General features: G+C 50.5%; 1 protein-coding gene across 2 annotated transcripts in view; it reads right to left on the minus strand.

The window, feature by feature from the left end:
* Positions 1-19,785, minus strand: part of PAK5 (p21 (RAC1) activated kinase 5) — a 157,581-nt gene that overhangs the window by 3,974 nt on the left and 133,822 nt on the right. For both annotated transcript variants that reach the window (XM_038131239.1, XM_038131240.1), the window contains 5 exons: positions 12,833-13,630; positions 7,775-8,266; positions 5,322-5,455; positions 3,272-3,398; positions 759-884 (listed from right to left, as the gene is read on the minus strand). In XM_038131239.1, the coding sequence (XP_037987167.1) occupies positions 759-884; positions 3,272-3,398; positions 5,322-5,455; positions 7,775-8,266; positions 12,833-13,630 (1,677 nt within the window). The remainder of the gene's footprint in view (positions 1-758; positions 885-3,271; positions 3,399-5,321; positions 5,456-7,774; positions 8,267-12,832; positions 13,631-19,785) is intronic.

A 19,785-nucleotide genomic window follows, 5' to 3' on the forward strand; every position in this document is an offset into this window, starting at 1 on the left:
CCTCCTTGCTGGGCTCCTCTGAAGGGCTCCTCTCAAAGGCTCCAGTAAAAATGTGTGCCTTGCCTCTCCCGGAACATCTGGCAGCGCTTAACAGCTCCCACAGAGGGGCTTTCCCACCCCGTCTCCCAGCTGATGACAGCCATGACTGCAAGGAAGGAGCCCGTGTGGAGCCCAGTCCTACCACAGAGGGTGGCGGTCCAGCCCACCCAGCTGGCCCCGGGCCGGGGACGCCACAGCAGCCGTGCTGCCCCCCTTGTGCTCCTCCGGCGGGGGGAACGGCAGGATGAAAGCAGAGTGGCCCTGCCACACACTGACGGCACCGGGCTGGGCAGGAGGGCCGTGTGAGGCGGCTGCTGCTTTGGCCCAGGCAGCACCGCACACCTGTGACCGCAGCCCCAGCCCGCAGGCTCGCTGTTAAACAGCAGCACAGGGCCTTTCACAGCGTGCAAGGAGGGCAGCTCTCTGTACTACAGCACCCCGAGCCCGAATATGTAAAAGCACTGCACTGCTGAGAGTGCTAAATGGAGTTATTGAAAAACTTCGTCCTGGGGAAACACTTCCGAACCAGGCACGACGCAGCACTCTGGGCAAACGTCATCACTGCTGTTTAGCAAAGCTGTGCAAATGTTCCTGACCTGCACAGCTCTGACACAGCTCCACAGGGCTGGGGTATCCCTCCAGCAGTGCTCACCTGGCTGCTGTAGGGACTTGGGATGTCCCCTCCTGGGGTATTCCCTCTGGAGTGGCCCTGTGCTCACCTCAGTGCCGTAGGGCAGGCGGGATATCACCTCCGGTGCCATCCAGTAGGGTGTCCCAACCAGGGACTTCCTCCTGGGGACCTCCTTTGACACTTGGGCACAGAAGCCGAAGTCAGACAATTTTATCTGTGAAAAGAAGAAGTAAAAGCCCCTCCTGAGTAACGGGACAAAGCGCTCCAAGCCACAGCTGCAGCTGCAGGGGCAGGGATGGAGCTGCAGTGCTTCCCTGGCCAGGACAGCAGCCCGGCTCTGGAGGAGGGTCTGGGGGTGGGAGCCCTGCCTGGGGAACACACAGCTCATTAAAATGAAGGGGAGATGTAGGAGAGTGGCGCTGGTGCTCATTCCTGATATCGTCTGTCACAGCCCATTGCCTCTCCACCAGCAAAGGATGGGGAGGTGATAGATGCCTTACAACACTTACAAATAAAAGGAAAAATGAAATATTCCAAACAGAACCCCCATGCTTGCCGTTATACGTGTATATCCAGTAATACACCTATTCCAAGTGACACCCACCCCTCCTGTGGTTCGTACCGGTTTGTACAATCTCTGGGTTTGCCAGAAAATGTGGGAAACAAGTGACATTCACCCCACTCCTTTCTATCACCCACAGAAAACAAAACCCCTTCCAAGGGTCTGTCAGGCCCAGGACCTCACACTGCGGACTGTCACTGGAGAAGCTGCCACCTTTAGGCAGCAGGAGAGCAAAGCTGGAGAAGGCAGCAAGGGTACAAGACTCCTTGCCAAAGAGTGAACCTGTTCCCTTTGCTTGGCAGCTCGGGAATCAGCACTGTCCTTGAGCAGCTGTGGCAGTGACCTGAAATAGAAATAATGGGATACACAGGCACTCCGGAGAGCAGCTCCTGCTGCATCATGTGCCTGGCTCACACTTTTATGACTGTTTTTTTTAACAACAAAAATTATGGAAAATTATCACCTCCCCCTCTCTGTCGCTGTACAATGCCAAGGTGAAAATTCCACAACAAGCTGGTCTGAGGGTGGCATCACCCTTTCCAGAAACAGCTTGTTCCTTAAGGCTAAAATCTTTTTTTACCCCTCTGAGTACTTGGAGGCCTGGAGCTCTCCAAGGGATTTTCCTGGACATTCTCCTAACCTCCACTGCACAGTCCAGTGGTGACCCAGGCTGTGTATCCCATCAAGTACTCCCTGACTGGGGACACAGAGTGAGCCCAAACAGCCCCAGGACAACTGGAGTGGGGAGCTGCATAAATCCCTGCATTGTGCAGGCTCATTGTCAGCACTCACTTGTTTTCTTTTGGATTCAGCACAGACATTACTTTTTTAAAAAGTTACGGATATTATTTTTAACACAATTATGAAATGATTGTTGGTATTTCTAAAACAAAGCCAATAATAGCCAAGTGCTCCACGCTAAATGTGTTTTCCAGTTTACAGGATGAAGAATGGAAGAAATAATGCATATTTTGGAAGCAGAGCCCAATCTTCTTTTGTAGGAGCACAAGAGGTTTTGCATATCTATTGCTCATTGGAGTACATAAAAGACGAGGATTTTCTAAAAAAAGGTAATTGCACAACAGAGCCATGAAGAAATCTGCAATGCAGATAATAAGGACTGGAGTAATGAGTGTAATGAGGCACCGTATGCAGATCCCGAGCACAGATCAGATGTTATTCCAGCAACAAGAACTGAAATCACAACTGAACAACTCCTACACACGTGGCACTGTCTTTCCTTGACAGGATTAAGAGGAGCAGCCTGTGGCTGCTGCAGGAAGAAAATCCCTCTCCCTCGGTGAGTGGGCATCAAATTGCACAGGCCAGCCTCTGGCTACGGAGCCAGAGCAGGCCTGGGAAGCCAAGAGCTTTGCCTTTGCAAGGGGAAGGTCTGGGTCTGCTTCCAAACCAAAGCTCTTGGGCTCAGTCCAGCCCTCCAGCTCTTGCCTTAGACAGGTGTGTGAGGCCAGCAGAGCAACCCTTGATGTTTTTGTGTGCAAACCACGTTTTGTTTAGTGAGCAAGCCTTGTGCAGCGTTCTGTCCCCTTCTCCCCCTGCTCATCAACACAAAACACAGCAAGTAACGTGCATGGAAGTGTGGGACAGGTCTTAGCAAGCATCTGGGAAGTGTGAAAGCTACTCTCACCATCTGGGGAGGGTTTCAGCAGTAATGCAGATTATTTCCTATTTGCCTAGATTGATGCTGGCCTCCCAGCTAGCTTGGGGAAGCAGAGCAATGTACAGAAACTGCTGAGGAAATGATAACTGAGTGTGGTAAAAAGGAAGCGTTTTTTGAAAGGCACCTGTAGACCCAAACAGAGGTCTCCCATCACCTGATCATCACCCTTACTGCCCGGTTTCCTCTGGTTTAGTTTCCTTTGAGGCTCCAATCCCTCCCCAGGGACTCTGCCTGCAGCACAGAGCAACCCTCCTGGGTTACCCGTGTGTCCCATCCCCTCCCTGGCTCACAGCCGTGCTCCCGCCCCTGGTGCCCGTGCCCGGGGGGCTGTCCCCAGCGGGGCGTGCCCGGGGCTCACCCTGCCGTCGCTGGTGAGCAGGATGGAGTCGCTCTTGATGTCGCGGTGGATGACGCCCTGGTGGTGCAGGTAGGACAGCGCCCGCAGCACGGACACGCACACCGTGGCGATCTGCTCCTCGTTCATCCTGCAAGGACAGCACACGCACAGCTCAGCCTGGGGAGGGGACAGCCCCCGGGGCAGGAGATCTGTCCGCAGCGCCTCTGGGGCCACTCTCTGCTCCTGCTTCTGGCAAAAAGGGGTCATGAGGTGTGGGGAGCAGCCCTGCAGCGAGCTCTGCATCGGTGTCCCTGCAGCGCCGCTGTGCCATGTGCTGGAGTCCCTGGGAAAGCACAGAAACTTCCCTCTGGGAAATCACAGAAATGCCTTATTTACAGTAAGCTCGCTGCTTGCCAAGCAGGCTTCACTACTGGGATGGAAACAGGTGTGGAATAAATATGAGGAAAAACAGCCTGAATTGTGCAGGAAAACACCAGGCCCTGGGCTGCAGCTCTTTGAGAGCACTTTTATGCCTTCCATAAAAATATTCTGGGTATTTCAGCAGAAAAATAAACAAGAGTCCTCATTTCTGTGCACAGCTGAAAAACCCCATGCTGGGGTCATTCTCTCAGCTGCAGTGCAATGCCTGGCATGGGCTGGGCACCCTTGGTGCCACTGTCCCATCCCTGATGTCCCCAGCATCTCCTTTACACGAGCAGAAGAACACCTGTGGAGATTTCTGCTTTAATTTGTGTGCCATTTGCAGTATTTCAGCAGACTCTTTGGGGGAAGGTCATGCAATGTAAAAAAAAAAAAAAAAGAACACCCAGTAAATTAAGAAAAGACTGTTTTGAGTTAAAAAACAGATGACAGCTCTTAAGAAGTGGTGTCCTGGGAACATCTGTTTGCTGTCAAACTTCTGTCAGAAACATCTAAGATACAGCTTTTAATGGCTTGGCAAATACTTGCAATACTGTGATTTATTTCAGCACATAAGTTAAGGTAACACGAAAATAAAACACCTGTGTTGTAACTCTTGGTAGGATCTAAGAGCACCATTCAACTAGGAGAGAACACAGATTTTCTAATTTATAATTCCTTACTTTTGTTCTTGCTCCCCTAAATATTCTCCCACTGGTTGGGTGTGGAAATTTTAATTTTCTTTCATTCAAGAAAAAGGAATTAAATACAGAATCCCTCTCCCCTGTCTCATTTTATCCAGCTTATCAGAGGCAGACGAGCAAAGAGCAGATGTAAAGAGGGCTGTAAAACCTAATGTCTCCCCTCAGAGGAGGCAGAGCAGTTCCATGCACTGCAGCTCTCGTGCTGGCCAATTTCCTACTTTAAAGGTGGGATATTAACTGAAATATGGAATGTGCTCCACCATACGCACAAATACTCTGACATAAAAATACTTTTCCCCTTATGTTTTGGGCTTGGTTTGCAGATAACCTTTGTGAGGAGAAACCCCCCTTGGAGCAGACGTGGTTCTGACAGCAAACCCAGCAATGCGGATCTCCAAACAGGGAGAAGAACTCTTTGTGTTTTTTTCTGCCATTTTAGGCAGTAGTGGGTAAGAGCTGTGTTGGTGCTCAGCCACTCCCAGAGTGTCAGCAGACCCCCATCTCCCAGGTGTTTGTTTCCCTCTGGTTCAGCTGCAGCTCTGCACTCTGCTGGCCCAGCGAGCACGCTGGGAGGGCTCAGTGCCAGGCTCGCGCAGCGGCACGGATCCGTGCTCCGTGTGCAGTGTGCTCTGTGTGCAGTGTGCTCCGTGTGCGGATCTGTGCTCCGTGTGCAGTGTGCTCCGTGTGCAGTGTGCTCCGTGTGCAGTGTGCTCTGTGTGCAGTGTGCTCCGTGTGCGGATCTGTGCTCCTAGTGTGGATCCGTGCTCCGTGTGCGGATCTGTGCTCCGTGTGCGGATCTGTGCTCCGTGTGCAGTGTGCTCTGTGTGCAGTGTGCTCTGTGTGTGGATCCGTGCTCCATGTGCGGATCTGTGCTCCGTGTGCAGTGTGCTCCGTGTGCGGATCTGTGCTCCGTGTGCAGCGTGCTCTGCGTGCCCAGCACAGCCCACCTGGTGTGAGTGACGATGTCGGTCAGCGCGCCGCCCTCCAGGAACTCCATCACCACCCAGAGCTCGTCCCCGACCAGGTAACTGTTGTACATGTCCACCACGTTCTCGTGGTGGTAATCCCTCATGATCACGACCTGCGGAGGCACAAAGGGACAGCTGCCAGCGCTGCGAGCTTCACCTGACACTTGCTGTGACCTTCTTTGTCACCGGTGCTGAGGAAAGGCTCTGCCACGAATCACATCCTCCCTAACCCTTACGCCAGTGCGTAAACAAAATCAGGGTACTTACATGAAAATACCGGTGTTGTAAACGCATCAGGAGGAAGAAAATCTCTAGTTGATAGAGTATGAACAGTAGGTAATTGTTTTACTTCAGCCTGCAGGAACAGACCTGTTTATTTAATCGTTTTTTTATTGCCAATTGCTTTCAGTACAACAGATTTCTTTTTTTTTTACCTGATAAATCCCTCAACACATCAAAGTCATTTTCATCACATAGTAAATGGTACTTTGCACAGATTTTCAACAGAATGCTGGAGTAAGGCCCCAGAAAATTCACTCAAAGAGACTTTTAAAAGGCTTACTGCTTTTTGTGTACTCTGAGTTAGATACACCAGAGGAATACCAACAAGAAATTCTCAAGAGATCAAAGAACAAAAAAAAATTTACTGGCAACTTAAGAAAAATCAGAGAACTGTAGTTAAAGGTTTTGTGCAACATTGAATCCATGTAAAACACTTCTCAGAGCCATTAACTTGGCCCATTCAACTTGGCAAACTGTAAGCTTTTAATCTGATTCTAAGTTCAATTTTAAGTTACTCGAAAATTCTGAGAAGAGGGAATTAGAAGAAGAAAGAGAGAAAAACAGAAAATTCATAGAAAGGGACACACACAGACACCCAGCCCTGGGCTCCAGCACAGCTCAGAAAGTCCAAGGAAAAGTGGGGTTTGGCTTAAACACCCCTTGGCCTTCCCGGGCCCTTCCCCTGCTGGGACCTGCAGCCATTTGGCCACTCTGGGGCTGGGCAGGCTCCAGGGGCAGGTGTGGGGCACTGTCCCCAGCGTGCCAGGGGTACCACGCCAGGCACCAGGCTGGGATACTGGCTCTAGGGGCCTGTGCAGCAGGGCACTGCCTTCCCAGGGCAAGGCGGACCTGCCCCTGCCCCCAGACAAATGCACCCCAAAGCGTCTGGAGACATCAGTCCGTCACTGCTGGTGCTGCAGGGGCTGACTCAAATCCCACACCTCCAAGGGACTGCACACAAGTGGCACACGGTGAGGGCAGCCCAGCCAGGACAGCGCCCATGAGCGCAGAGAGCAGCCAGGCAAGGCTCATCACACACACGGGACCCCCTCTGTGCTGCAAGAGATTTTCAGATGGCACGAGCCACTGGAGCGTGCCAGGGAAGCAGCCTGGTCCTGCACAGCATGTGGGACCTGCTTCAAGATGTCAGTGCTCGAGAGATGCTCAGCTACAGCCAGCACAGCCTCCGGCAGAGGCAAAGCCAAGCCCCAGTAACCAGCACAGCCGTGCACTGTGCAAAGAGGAACCAGGTGAAGTTTGCTGTTTAATGCTGTAATTAAAGAATGTGATGTTTTCAAAGGTGTTAAAGAAACCAGTCTGTCATGTGCTAAGGAGAGACACACTTATAGTGCATAGGACACAAAAGATAGAACTAAAAGGTTCTTTCTCACAGGAGAAAGAACCTTTGGTATTGATCAGGATATTTCCAAGTGATCTCAAAAAGGGAGCAGTGAACACAACCCACCAGATGCTCTAATGGAGTAAAAAGTTAAAAAAAGGAGAAACTCTTCAAGTTGCAGAAGGTTCTCTCAAGCCCCAGACAAACTGGGTGAAAAATGGCAAACAAAAACCAGTGCTCTGAAATTTAAAATACCAGACACGGGGAGAACAGTCTCCCAAGAGCAGCTGTGGGCTCTGAGCTGGCTGCACGCACGCGGGACAGGAGATTAACACAGACACTTCCATGGAAAAGGACTCACAGCTCTCAGCTGAGAAACCACCAAGACAGCACAGGGAGTGCTGGTGCTTAGGAGAGGAAGGAGGGAGGAAACAAAAAGCACGTGTATGCCAGAAATACAGCACACATGCTCTGGAATAACCTGGTTAGTTTGGATGGTCCCTCTTGGAAGAATCAGCTGTGCCAGGAGACAGACAGAAAAGGCAGCAGGGCCATGTCTGAGCACCTGACACTGCATGGACCAGCTGATGCATTTCTCAGCTGTTTCCTGGGACAGCACCACAGGTTTCAAGCCTGGAGGAGAAGCTGCTCACTTGAAACTGGAATGGCTACACAGTGTTTATACAAGCACAGACGTGTGTGGGACTCCTCACCTCGTTCAGAGAGAGATGAATTTGGCTCCCGATGGTGGCACTTGGCCCACGTCTCCTGTGGAACCCAAAAAGCCCGAGGCACACCCAAGCCCCCGTACCTCGTTGAAGAGCAGCTCCCTCCTCTGCTGCTTCCTGAGGTCCATCTTCTTCACAGCCACCTGCTTGCCCGAGTGCCTCTCGGTGGCGATGCACACGATGCCCGTGGAGCCCTCCCCGATCTTGAGGAAGCTGTCCAGGTACTCCCGCGGGTCCCCGGGGCTCACCACGAGCTGCAGGGCAGCACGGAACTGTTCGTGGGACACCCTGGAGGGCTGCTGCTCCGAGCACGAGCCCCAGCTGGGGGGAGGATAAGCACTTGACGTGATGCTGGGCGAGCTGGGGTACGAGGCCGTGGAAATGTAGGGCGAGCCGGGCTGGAGGGGCGGCTGGTGGAAGTGGGGTGCCTTGTGGTAGAGCACAGGGTACTGGTAGCTGCTGCTGGCGTAGCTGACCTTGCTCTGGCTCTGAGGTAGCTTGCCTGGGCCCCGGGGGTAGGTGTCCGAGCCGGAGAGCGGCGGGCTGACGACCAGCTGCGCTCGCTCATAATCCACCTGCAACACACACGCAGAGTGAGGCTGGGCACGGCTCCTTTGTCCCCGCCCTGCCCCTCCACTCCATCCCCAGCCCCCCGAGGCCCCAGCAGAGCTCCACGCCGCACCCCCTGCTCAGCACGGCGCTGCTGCCCCAGGCTGGGCAGGCATGTTCACACCAACAGGGCTGCGGTGCCCTCGGCACACACAGCGCATCTCCTCCGCTCTTCTGCGCAGTGCCCGTGTGGACATTCCACAGTCTTTGCTGAATCACACAATGGCCTGCGCTGGAAGGGATCTGTGCTTTAAAAAGTGCATTTGCTCTGCATCTGCGGTGCCCTGCAGGCCCTCTGGGCCATTTCCTCCAAGAATCCACCCCTGTCACATCCATAAAACTCGCCCTCTAGCAAATTCCAACCTGTGTCTTACTAGAACCTGGATTTTGATTCTCAGCTCTTAGCCTTTTCTTATTTTTTCTCCAGCAGTTCAGGGATAACCCAACCTCTTCCTGTGCAGGTGGTGGTACCCTAAAATCCCTGTCATCTCCTGTCTTGCCGTGCTGCCAGCTGTTGTCTGAGCGACTGCTTACGTGAGTTTGACGAGGAGCCTAATTCAATTCACCATTTCTTAAATCATTTTCCACAGCGACACACTACTTAACTGCAGGGTCACAAAACTGCTAATTTTCATCTGAAATCAGAGAAAATCGCAAAGGAAATTATCCCAATGGGAAGCCTGGTTCATTTGCAGGTTCCTTTCTATTTTTTCTATTTTCCAAGCTTCTCTAAGCTTCTTACATTGCAGGCTGACAAATACTCCACATTTACAAACACAATGGTTTGCTTGCTTCCATCCAAACTAAAACCCCCCAAAAGATGTAGAACAAAAAAACCCACCCAAAATTTATTTTTTTTTCCTCTGGAAAAGAACATCTTCGCATTTACAATATGTGACTCCTGACGATGTGTGGAGCATCTCAGGGCAGGGGGGCGGTTTGACACAGGCTCATCATGTAGCACAATTACAAATAATTATGGCAATGAGTTCATTTAATCAATCAATTTCAGTGGCAGCGCACAGGGATGGACAGAGCAGCAAACTCTACACAGCTCACGGTTGCTACTATTACCGCTGGCTGCCGGCCAGGAGTCCCTGATCCATGTTAGTTAAATGCACATTAATCTGAATTTGGCAGTGTAATCAAGGACCCAACTGAACTGTGAAATTGAATTCTGCGGTGGAACATCATTTGACCATTTTATGCTAAGACTGCAAAAAAAAAAAAAAAAAAAGAAAAAAAAAAGAAAAAAGAAAAAAAGAAAAAAAGTCTGCCGCAGCATCAATTTATCAGCGCGGGCTCCGCACCGCGAGGAGGAGCTCGGAGCCGGAGTCGCCTCCGGCGCAATCCTCTGCCCGCGCCTCGCCTTCCCACCTCCCGGGCTGCGGGGCCTTCACTGCAGCAGCTTCGGGGCAGCAGGGAATGCCTCTGCAGAGGGGCTGGGGCTGCCCAGGGGCTGCCCCGGGACAGCTGGAGTCTGCTGCAGCACCAGGGCAGCCAGCGGCAGCAGCAGGGCTGTGCAGCCGCCTCGCAGCGTGCTGGGGGTGCCGAGGCACGAACCCGCACGGTGACAGCCATCATTGCCTCACTCCATCGGGCACGGACGGCCATCGCACGCGAGGGAGTCACACACACGAATTTCATGAAGGACATTACATCTGCCAAACTCATTAACGTGGAGAAGTGCTCAGATGGTTTGGTGGAGGGAGGGGAACTCAATCTAACCCTGTCCTATATATCTGTGTACGTAGGGACAAATAATTTATTGCTCTGGCTGTAAATACACCATTTTCTCTATAACCACTGAGATGGGGAAAACCTGGTCAAGAAATTCAAGCTGGATAAATGCACGCCAACGAATTACTTGAGGCTTCACCCATGTCTGCCCTAGGCTTAACACACTGGCAAAAGAATATTCTGCAGTAAAATTTCAGAATGAAAATGGGGGTTCAGTGTGCTTGCTAAGAGTTTTCAGAAGCTTTCTGAGGCTAGCATTGCTGCACAATGTAAACCCACTTCCTGAACCCCAAGAAATGCTGCAAGAGTCAGGAGCTACAATGAGTAAATCAGCTGAGGCTCTCCTCCAAGGCTGCGTCCTGATGCAGTGCTCCCCATCACGGCAAAATCGAATGCACTTTACTCCACCAGTAATTCTATTTCTGGTGCTGAACGCAGCCACCTACTGAATGGAAATTCTTTAAATACTACAAAGGAAAGAAGAAAACAGTCCTGCACTCATTGAAGATCAGGCCAAAGGAGCAGCCAAAGCTCTGGCACAACACTCATCGTGGCACAGTGGCATGACACTCATTGTGGCACGGTGGCAGCTCCCACCTCTGCAGTCTGCCAGGTGGAAGGTGCAGAAGGGATGGTCTGTGAACCACACTGAGACCACAAAGGCAAAGGTCACTCTCTGCTGCTTCACTGGGGGAAAGCCCCAGAGCCCTCACACACAGCTGCTGGCACGGGAATGGGAAGACAGGGGGAAAAGGAGGGGGTTTCTGACAGCAAAGGCTTGGCCCTGCCTTTGCCAGGCTGGAAATGTCCCCGTGGTACAGAGGGACACAGAGGACCATGGTGAGAGACACCTCTTAACTGCAAATAATACTGAAGTAAATCTGCTCTTCACATTTACAAGCCAAAATGAACATCCTTGTTAAGGGCGCTTTGATGCCACACATTTGTGCCCACAGACTTTTTCACTTACTTTTCCCATCCCTTTTAATTATACTTTAAACCCAATCTCATTTGTAAAATATCTGATTTGAGATCTGACTCTCATTTAGTAAGCTCATTTGATGAACCATTATTTTACTAATGCCTCCTTGAAAAGAAGATTCTTCAGCAATCATCCAAGACAGGAAACTCCTATTCACCTCCAGGAGCTGTGGACAGGTTTGGGAATTGAACTGCTGCATTTAACAGTGAATCATCAAGTTTCAATACACCCAGGCTGTAGGAGTGTTTCTGATGCTCTGAGGAGAGGACAGCTCACAATGAATTTTGCATAGAGGCATATTTTTAAAAATAAAAGTTGCTAGTGTATTTAATGGGATATTTTTCAAAGTGCTGGAATCCTCTAACAAACACCTGTGTCTTCTGCCCTGTTGATTGGTGTAACACTGGCAGAGGCAGGTGCTACAGGGTCTCTGCACCACTGGATTTGCCCTCCTCTTGTCTAACCTCTGACAAAATGACTGCTTTCAGTAAAGGAAATGGCAGCTAACCCACCCCAGATTTTCCTCCCAGCTTCCAGAATCCACACTGAATGCCCCACTGGTGTAACTACCACACACTCCTCCCACCACACCCTGAGCTTTGGAAAGGCACCTAAAGAGACCTGGTGACTTTTCTACTCCCCCCAGGGTTTATCCTCAAGCTCCAAAGCCCAGCTCTGTGCTCCAATGCAAGGAGGGACAAAAAATGCATTGCTCACCCTTCCCCATGGGCTCTGCACCACGGTAATGGCAAAGCAGCCAAAACCTAAGAGGCACAAGACTGGCACAGCTCCAACCCAGGGACATCACGGACCTGCAGAGACCGGGGACTGCAGCAGGACACAGCCAGCAAGCAAAGGCACTGTCCAGCCATGGTGAGAGAGAAGAACACATCTCTCCACTGACAGTCACCTACTCGGCACGTGAAAAGCCACAGCGACCCCAGACTTGGAAAAATGATCATCTCAGTGCCCGTTGCTAGGGGAACTCAGCGATGTTCAGAGCAAACTACGCTGAAAAAGCATCTCCTGCACAACATTAGATGCTAAGAAGGTCATCATGGTTATGGCATGAGAGGTGTGGGAAAAGCACTCTTCTCTGAACGGAACAAGTGGTCACAGCACACTGCTGCAAGCAGGGCTGGAAAGCCCGTGTAGGTAACACACCTCATGTGGCAGAGCAGGGACAGATTTGTGGAGAGGAGCTGCCTCTAGATAACATGGCTGAAATGCTTTCTTGCACATCAACCCTTTTTTTAAACTACATCTAAAATGTCTTGGGTGAGATCAACTGCTTTGACTTCATTTCAATGCTTAACAACAACACAGAAGGGAGTAAGCCCCTACTCCCATGAGCAGTGAAGAGCTTGTGATATAAAGACGGCATAAATACAGTACAAATACTGAAGCACAGAGGTTTCAGCCTTGCACAGTAACAATTCAAACACAGAAGTGTCTGATACACAAACCAGAACAGCATCTCACCTCCTGCTAAGATCTGCTCAGGCGTAGGAACTCCTGAAGCTACAAAAAACTGCCAAAGAACTTGCACTTACTGGGAATTTCAAATAAAATCCCCAGAGGATGGGCACTCCAAACCTGCCTTTTAGTATCTTAAACCCACTGGTCCCTGACATCCATTTTCACACACCCCAGTAAAGCGGGCGGGTTTCCACACGTGCAAGGAGCAGCCACCCAGCTCTCGGGGACGCTGCCAGCCCCGTTCAGCGCGGTGTGCCCAAGCACGGCTCCCTGCCCTTCACTCTGGGCACTGCCCCTGTGGAGAGGCTGCAGTGTCGGGGCAGGTGGTTACCTTGGGCACGCCGGCCGCGCTCTCGGACAGCCGGGGGTAGGTGTAGGAGCTGTAGGAATGTCCTTGCTGGTGAGCTTTGAAGGCGCTGGCTGCGTAGGGCATGGCCGGCTCCTGCAGGCCGGAGCCGGACCTGGATCTCTGCCTCATGGCTGGCTGCGGGCTCGCAGGGTCCACGTAGGACGACTTCGGCCTCTTGTCGTAGTCCTCCTTGCTGAGGCCGTGTCCCCAGTCAGCGTCCCCGTAGTCCAGCCTCTCCTTGGGGCACTCGCTCTGCAGCGACGCTCGCGACGGGGCGTAGGGGAAGGAATCTCTGTAGTCCAGGGAGGAGCCGCTGGGCACCCGCTGGTACTCCAGCTTCAGCCCACCGTACTCCAGCGCCTTGGCCTTGGGCTCCAGGTGCGCCTGGTACTCCGGGAGGAACCTGGACAGCTCCGGCTGCAGGGGCGTCACCTCCGAGTAGTAGATGTCCCGGGCCGTCACCTTCATCAAGTGCCCGTTGTGCCTGGCGGCCAGGCTGCCCTGGTAGAACCTGTCCAGCTCGTCCCCGTGCACAGCCCTGTCCCGCGCCTTGTCCAGGGCGTACTCTGCCGTGCTGTCCGACTCGCTGGAGTACTGCGAGTACGTGATGAAGCCATTCTCCTCCTGCTGCCTCGCCGCGTGGTTGGCACTTCCCTGGTGGTGGCTGGGAGGGCTCTCCTTGCGCAGGGAGTTGGATCGCGTCACTGAGATGTTGTCAAACTCCTCCAGCAGCCCGTTGATTGAAGTGTCCTTTCGAGGCTTGTTCCCTCGAACAATGGTCTGGCAATAAAAAATTGCTTTGGTTAAATATGGTTTTTGTTTAGTAATTCACCAAAAAAACCCACCAAAACAGAAAAAAGTCTGTATTCACCCAGGACTACCCATAGCAACGTCTTATGTTCTTCAGTCACGTATCTCATTGCTTAAAAAAAACCCTCAATAAATAATTACAGTAGGACGTGAAGAAGTGTTTAACTACAGCGTAGATCACAAGCTGGGATTTGGCATGCAACCCCAAGACACTCCCAGAAAGCCCAATTTCCGAGGTGGGCATTCAGCAGCCAACAACAGAGACATCTAAACTCACTACTTATTTTCCATGTGTTCTTATTCAGCTGTCTGCAGCAAGCCACACTGGTGGGCTGAGTCGGATTCTCAGGGCATGGATAAGCCAAATGAGAATCAGTCAGTGGGCACTTCCATGCGCTATTTTAACAAACTGCTGGAATGAAAAGCAGCATACAGTTAAGCAGGCACTGAATTTTCTTGTTTTTTTCTTGTTTTACAAACCAGAATGTTCCTGAGTAGCAGAATCCCACTGAGGATGGCCTCTTAGTTAACCCAGCATAAAAGACACTTGGGAAAGGGGGAAAAACACTTAACTCCATCTCCTTGTAACACACAGCATCCAGCAAGCCACGGTGTGCAACCATAGCTCTGGGACACCCCGTCAGGGATGCCAAGTGCTGGCACAGTTTGTGTCCCACTATTGCCAAGCTTCCACAGATCCCATCCCCACTCCTTCACGCCCCAAACCCTGCTGCTGCTGGTGGAATGGGAGGGGGGACAGCGCGTGGCTGCAGCTCTCCTGCAGGAGACATCTCATTTTTTTAGCCAGTACCACCTGAAGGCTGTAAGATGTGGCTGCATCCATTACTCACCTGGGGACTGCCATTGAGCACCACTTCACGTTTACAAACACCCAACAAGAATAAACTGTACAGATTGCAGGCCAGGGCCATAAATCAGCCAGGCTCTACTGAAAACACATTTGCTTTGCTGATTTACTTTGGCTAAGTATCTCTGGCTGCATCTCACTTAACTCACTGAGCTTTTCAACAGAGTCACCGTGGTCACCCCAAGGAGAGTCCCCTCTCTGGCAGTGTTGCACACTGATGTGGTGAATCGGGAACCAAGCAGGCACGGCAGATGCTGACTGTGGAGCACTGGACACCAACCACAGCATGTCAGAGCCAGCCTGCTCACTCTGCCCTTGCTCTAAGCATAGTGGGACTGCTCAACTCCTGCTTGACAGCGCTCAGGGGTTCAAACTTTGTCAAAAAAAGCATTCAATCACCAGCAAGATCACAAAATTAACAGGAATGTACTTCTGTCTCCCAGCAAAAGGCAGCTGAGAAAGGCAGGCAAAAAGCAAAGCAGTCCTGACCTCAGGCTGCCTCCTGCTCTGATTTATGCCCGTAATTACTTGCCTAGTTTGCTATTTTGAAGCCAGTGGTACTGAAACAATAGGACAGCAAAAATAAGAGACAGCAAATAGATCACTCCTTTCACCTCCAAAGCCATTCAGCAGGATGAAAGGGATTGGTTTAATTCTGCTACAGCCTCTTGGGCAGGACGGCTGCATCATCATTCACATTTAATTATCCCATAATAAACCAGCAACATTCCACAATGAAATGCTCGTAATTGAAAACAAGACTGAAATGCCCGACTGCCACCCCTGTGCAACGCCTGCCGAGGGGGGAAGAGCCCGTTTAGCTCTCCACGGCACAAAGGACAGCCTGGCTGGGGGTGCCCCGGGGAGCTGCAGGGAGCCCTGGAGCAGAGGGAAGAGGAGCTGCCCCTCTGCTCCTCCAGGCACGCTCTGTCTGCGTTTCCAGACACCCTCAGGAGGAAGATTTGGAAGAATGCAGCTGAGTGTTTATATGTTAGGGAATCCACTGGTGACAAATCCCTGCAGTTTGGGGATTTTCTGCAGACAGGTGCATGTGTGGGAGTAACCTTTTCGATTATGGGGATTTAAAAATAGCACTAATAGTAACATGATGTTGTAGGAAGTTCTGGTTTAAAAAGAAAAAAAAGCATTTGCCACTGAAGCCTCAGCCTGGTGAAGCTGTCCTGGACAGCTCTGGCACCTCAGTGCTGTCTCATCCTGACTGCTGCAGTTAAGGGGATTAAGAACTAAACCCCATTTCTTTTATCCCAGCATTTTAAGGATGATCACTGACAAACAGTGACTTGCAAGTGTGATGGCTGCAATTCCTATTGGTTTCAGGTTATTTTCCATGAGAAAATGAAAATGGCCAGCACAAAGGGAGAATAAAACTTCCCTATTCCAGAGGCAGACTTTCTAAATAGTCAGTGCTTTGTTACTAAGAATAACAATGATTATCAATTATGATACTTAATTATTTCTAACAACAAAAGCAACAATGATATTTCTGTGCTTTGGCCTGTTTTTAAATTTTGCATTTCCCTTCCATGGAAAGCCAGGCTTGGTGAGATGCCCCCAGGCTCAATCAGGCAGCCTACACCAGCTTGATCTTTTCCAAGGAAATATCCAGCACCATTCTTGTCAAAAGAACTGTAGTGTCCATGGGGAAGAAAATTTGGGAAGTGTTTCACCAAGACCCTGTGAAATATGCTATATTGTCAAGTGTTCTGCTATCTGAATAGAACTTAAGATGTTTACACACAATTCTGAAGCTCATTGTTTAACCCTCTGGTGGGCAGAACCATTTACTACGCTGAAAAAACAAATTAATATCCTGAAGAAGGTATTGGTGTAAAGGAGTAATTAAAGTAATTGTTCTGTAAGAATGAGCAGAGTATCAAAATTAAAAAACTAAATCAAGTAAGATGTTATAAAGAATAAAACATATGTTGCACCATGTTAACTTGTCCTGAAGTGATTTCCTAGAGACAAAGTGTGTGCTGGGGCCCTCCAGCACCCACAGCTTTCCTGGGAAGCACAGGATTTGCAGAATCCTGGGAATTTGGGAGCTGCCATAAGCACGGCCCAAATTCCCAAACCTGCAAGCCCAATGTGAGAGCCAGGCCCACAGGGAGTACCCAGGCTCCAAGGAGTGACTTCAGGGGAAAAGCTGGACTGATGAGGTGGGGTCTTGGTTTGGGACTGTGGACTCTGGGCACTCTGTCAGTGAGCTGAGGGAAAACCTCATGGGATAGACACACAATGACAGCAACCACAAATGATGGCAAATCTGAGCTCTAACTTACAACGCAGAACAAAAACCTTGAAAGAAAATGTAACAGGAAAGGGCCACCATGGAAAGAGATATAATGGTCATTAGTGTCACAGGAACTAAACTAGTTTTTCTCATTTTAATGGCTTTATAAACTGAAAAAAAATGTGAGGAAGAGGAAGGGATTCTGTTTCTATATTCTCGACATATTTACTGAGATTGTTTTCTGAATTTTTTTACCCATTTACAGGTCTTTGCATTTTTAAACGTACGGAATTTTCAGGGCTGCTCCAGGCAAAGCAGATGAAAGCATCCTTTGCCAAGCTTGATGGGCAAGATCTCTGAGGCCTTGGTTCTGCCTGCTCAGATCCTGCCATGGAAGTGTGCACAGCACCTTGTCCTGGCTGGAAAAGTGGGACTGAGCCCCTCAGCTCCCCCAGGGCTGCCCAGGGCTCCACACCCGTGTTTATTAAAGGGCCTGTGCAGCTCAGAGGGACGGATGCTCCCGTGCATGGAGGAGTGCTGGGAATTTCCTGCTGCCGTTGCCCTTGCGATAGATGAGCGATGCCACGGCTGACTCTCACATTAAAAGCAGATATCATGTATACATGTTAGGAGAAGTTCTACAGATCTATGGTTATGTTTACCCCTTTGTGCAAAGGGACATTTGGGAGGGTGGGACTGTTACCACGGCAGCACCTGACCTCCAATCAAGGTGTCAGGAAGCGATCTGCAGCACCGGACAGCAAAGGAGTCAGCAGACAGAACTCTGGGAGGGCCAAAGGCTTAAAAGGTGTGCATGAGCACATGGTGGGGAAAATCCTCTGCTCTCAGGGCTTTTCTCTATTCAGTCTTCTGCTGTATTTTTGATAGTGTTTAACAAACCTTTCTGACTGTCTGAAGTGAGCAGCATCTCTCCCACCCCGGTACATGATGCATTTTTGATAGCGTTTAATAAACCTTTCTGACTGTCCCAAGTGAGCAGCACGTCTCCCACCCAGGACATTCCTGGCACAGGGAATCAGCGGTGGCAGTGCCCGTGCCTCGGGCTGGGCTCAGCTCCCCTGTGGCTCCCGTCTGTCCCGGGGCAGGCCTGGTGACAGCAGCCATCCTTCATGGTGCTCTGCAGCGCCTGTCCTGCCCTGATAAGCTGTAATGGATCTGCCTGGCACAGAGGCTGTCGTGCCTTGCTCGCAGCAGCAGATGAGAAACAGCTCCTGTGCTCAAATACTGTATTAACCTTGACAATAATGAAGTGGGTAATTAACTGTTGTGCCCTAATGTGACCTTGCATTTATTGTCTTTAGAACTACTATACTTTACAGACTCGTTAAGAATATATCATCCTTTGTCCTCCTGGAACTGTGTTTTCTGCAGTCAATGAGGATTTTAAATCTCCGTGATGTGCAGAGTGAAAAAAAAGGAATTTTAAGGAAAGGTCGCCCTTATAAACAGCCAATCTAAACTCTGATTTTGCCTCTAGCTAGCCTCTCCCCTCATCTGCGTTATACATAAACTAAAAGCACAGCCTATGCTGAAAATCGTTTTTTTTGTTCTTAAGAAAAGGTGCATAAAGCACAGATGGTCAGAATAGTCTAATTCTAAGTGATGGATGTATTGGTAATTTATTTTCTTGTGTTGCAAGAAATCTCAAAGTATTTGAAGCTGTGTTCATGACACCACATTTTACTCCCAGCGTAAACCAATATGAGCAGCACGTGGAGAGAAAAACTGATCCTTGTCATCACTTCAGAAGGAGAACTCCAGCTTTCCCTGTGAGCAACACAGTTTTACAGCTGCAGCCAAAGGCATCAGGGTCTGCATGTGATGCACTCTTACCAGAAGAAAAAGGACTTGGAGGGGAAGAACTTACTGTGCAGGAGAGCACATGATGGAACACGCTGCCCAGACAGCTTGTGGACTCTCCCTCCCTGGAGACACTCACGAACTGCCTGGACACAATCCTGTGCCGTGTGCTCTGGGATCACCCCGCTGGAGCAGGGAGGTGGCACCAGATGACCCACTGTGGTCCCTTTCCAACCCCAGCCATTCTGGGATTCTGTGACCCCAAAACAGATGGAGTCTCTTAAAGCTCCTGGAAGAGGCGGCAGCACGAAGCAAACCCCCGCTTTCTGCAGCAGCCCAGGGCCAGCATGAGGGGGATCCTTTCCCTTGTGTGTGAGGCTAAATTTTGAGGCTGAGGTGCCATCCTGAGGGACTGGGCTCAGGGGGAAGACGGGAGGTGAGAGATAAAGACCTGCCCACGTCTCCAGCAGCTACCTGAACATGGCATGGCAGAAGTGCTGCCAGGGATGGCAGCTGAAGGCCCAGGGCCCGGAGCTCAGCCAGGAGCTGGGACTGCTGCTCTCAGGTAAGTGGTTCCACTGGGCACTTCAGGTTTTCTCCATGAAATATTCACTTGGGGACAAATTCAAACCTCTGAGCTGCTTTTCCAAATGACAGCGTCAGAATGATCCTCCTGATCCTTCCACATGCCAGTGAATTCCTAATTACACCCGAATGGGCAAGCTGCATGAGAAGGACTGAAGAAGATTTCTGCACCTCCATCCCCTCCTTCCCCTAAGTGGGAAGTTTAGGGCACTTGTGGCACACAGATTAGCCTGGAAAGAAGCCTTTTGGACAGGAACTCATCAGATACACGGTGAGAAATGATGCTGGATGGGATAGGAGGTAATTCATCACTCTGCACCCTCCAGTAGTGTCCTGTGGGAGCTGCTCCAGTTTTGATCTACAGCCTGTCTACAAAAACAGCTATTACTCAGAGTTAGTCACAAGGAATACACAACAGACAGGAAAGTATGTCAGAGCATCCCTTCCTGAAGCCTGTAATTTAGAGCCTGGTTTACACCTGGGAGCCTTGGAGTTTATATCATTTCTGTTACGAATTCCTTCCCGATGCTATAAATTCTCATTCTCCCACAAAAACAGCATTAGAAAACAGTAATCATTTGGGTATCCCCCAGCTCC

The sequence above is a fragment of the Motacilla alba genome, chromosome 3, assembly GCF_015832195.1.
Source record: "Motacilla alba alba isolate MOTALB_02 chromosome 3, Motacilla_alba_V1.0_pri, whole genome shotgun sequence".
NCBI classification, from domain to species: Eukaryota; Metazoa; Chordata; class Aves; order Passeriformes; family Motacillidae; genus Motacilla; species Motacilla alba.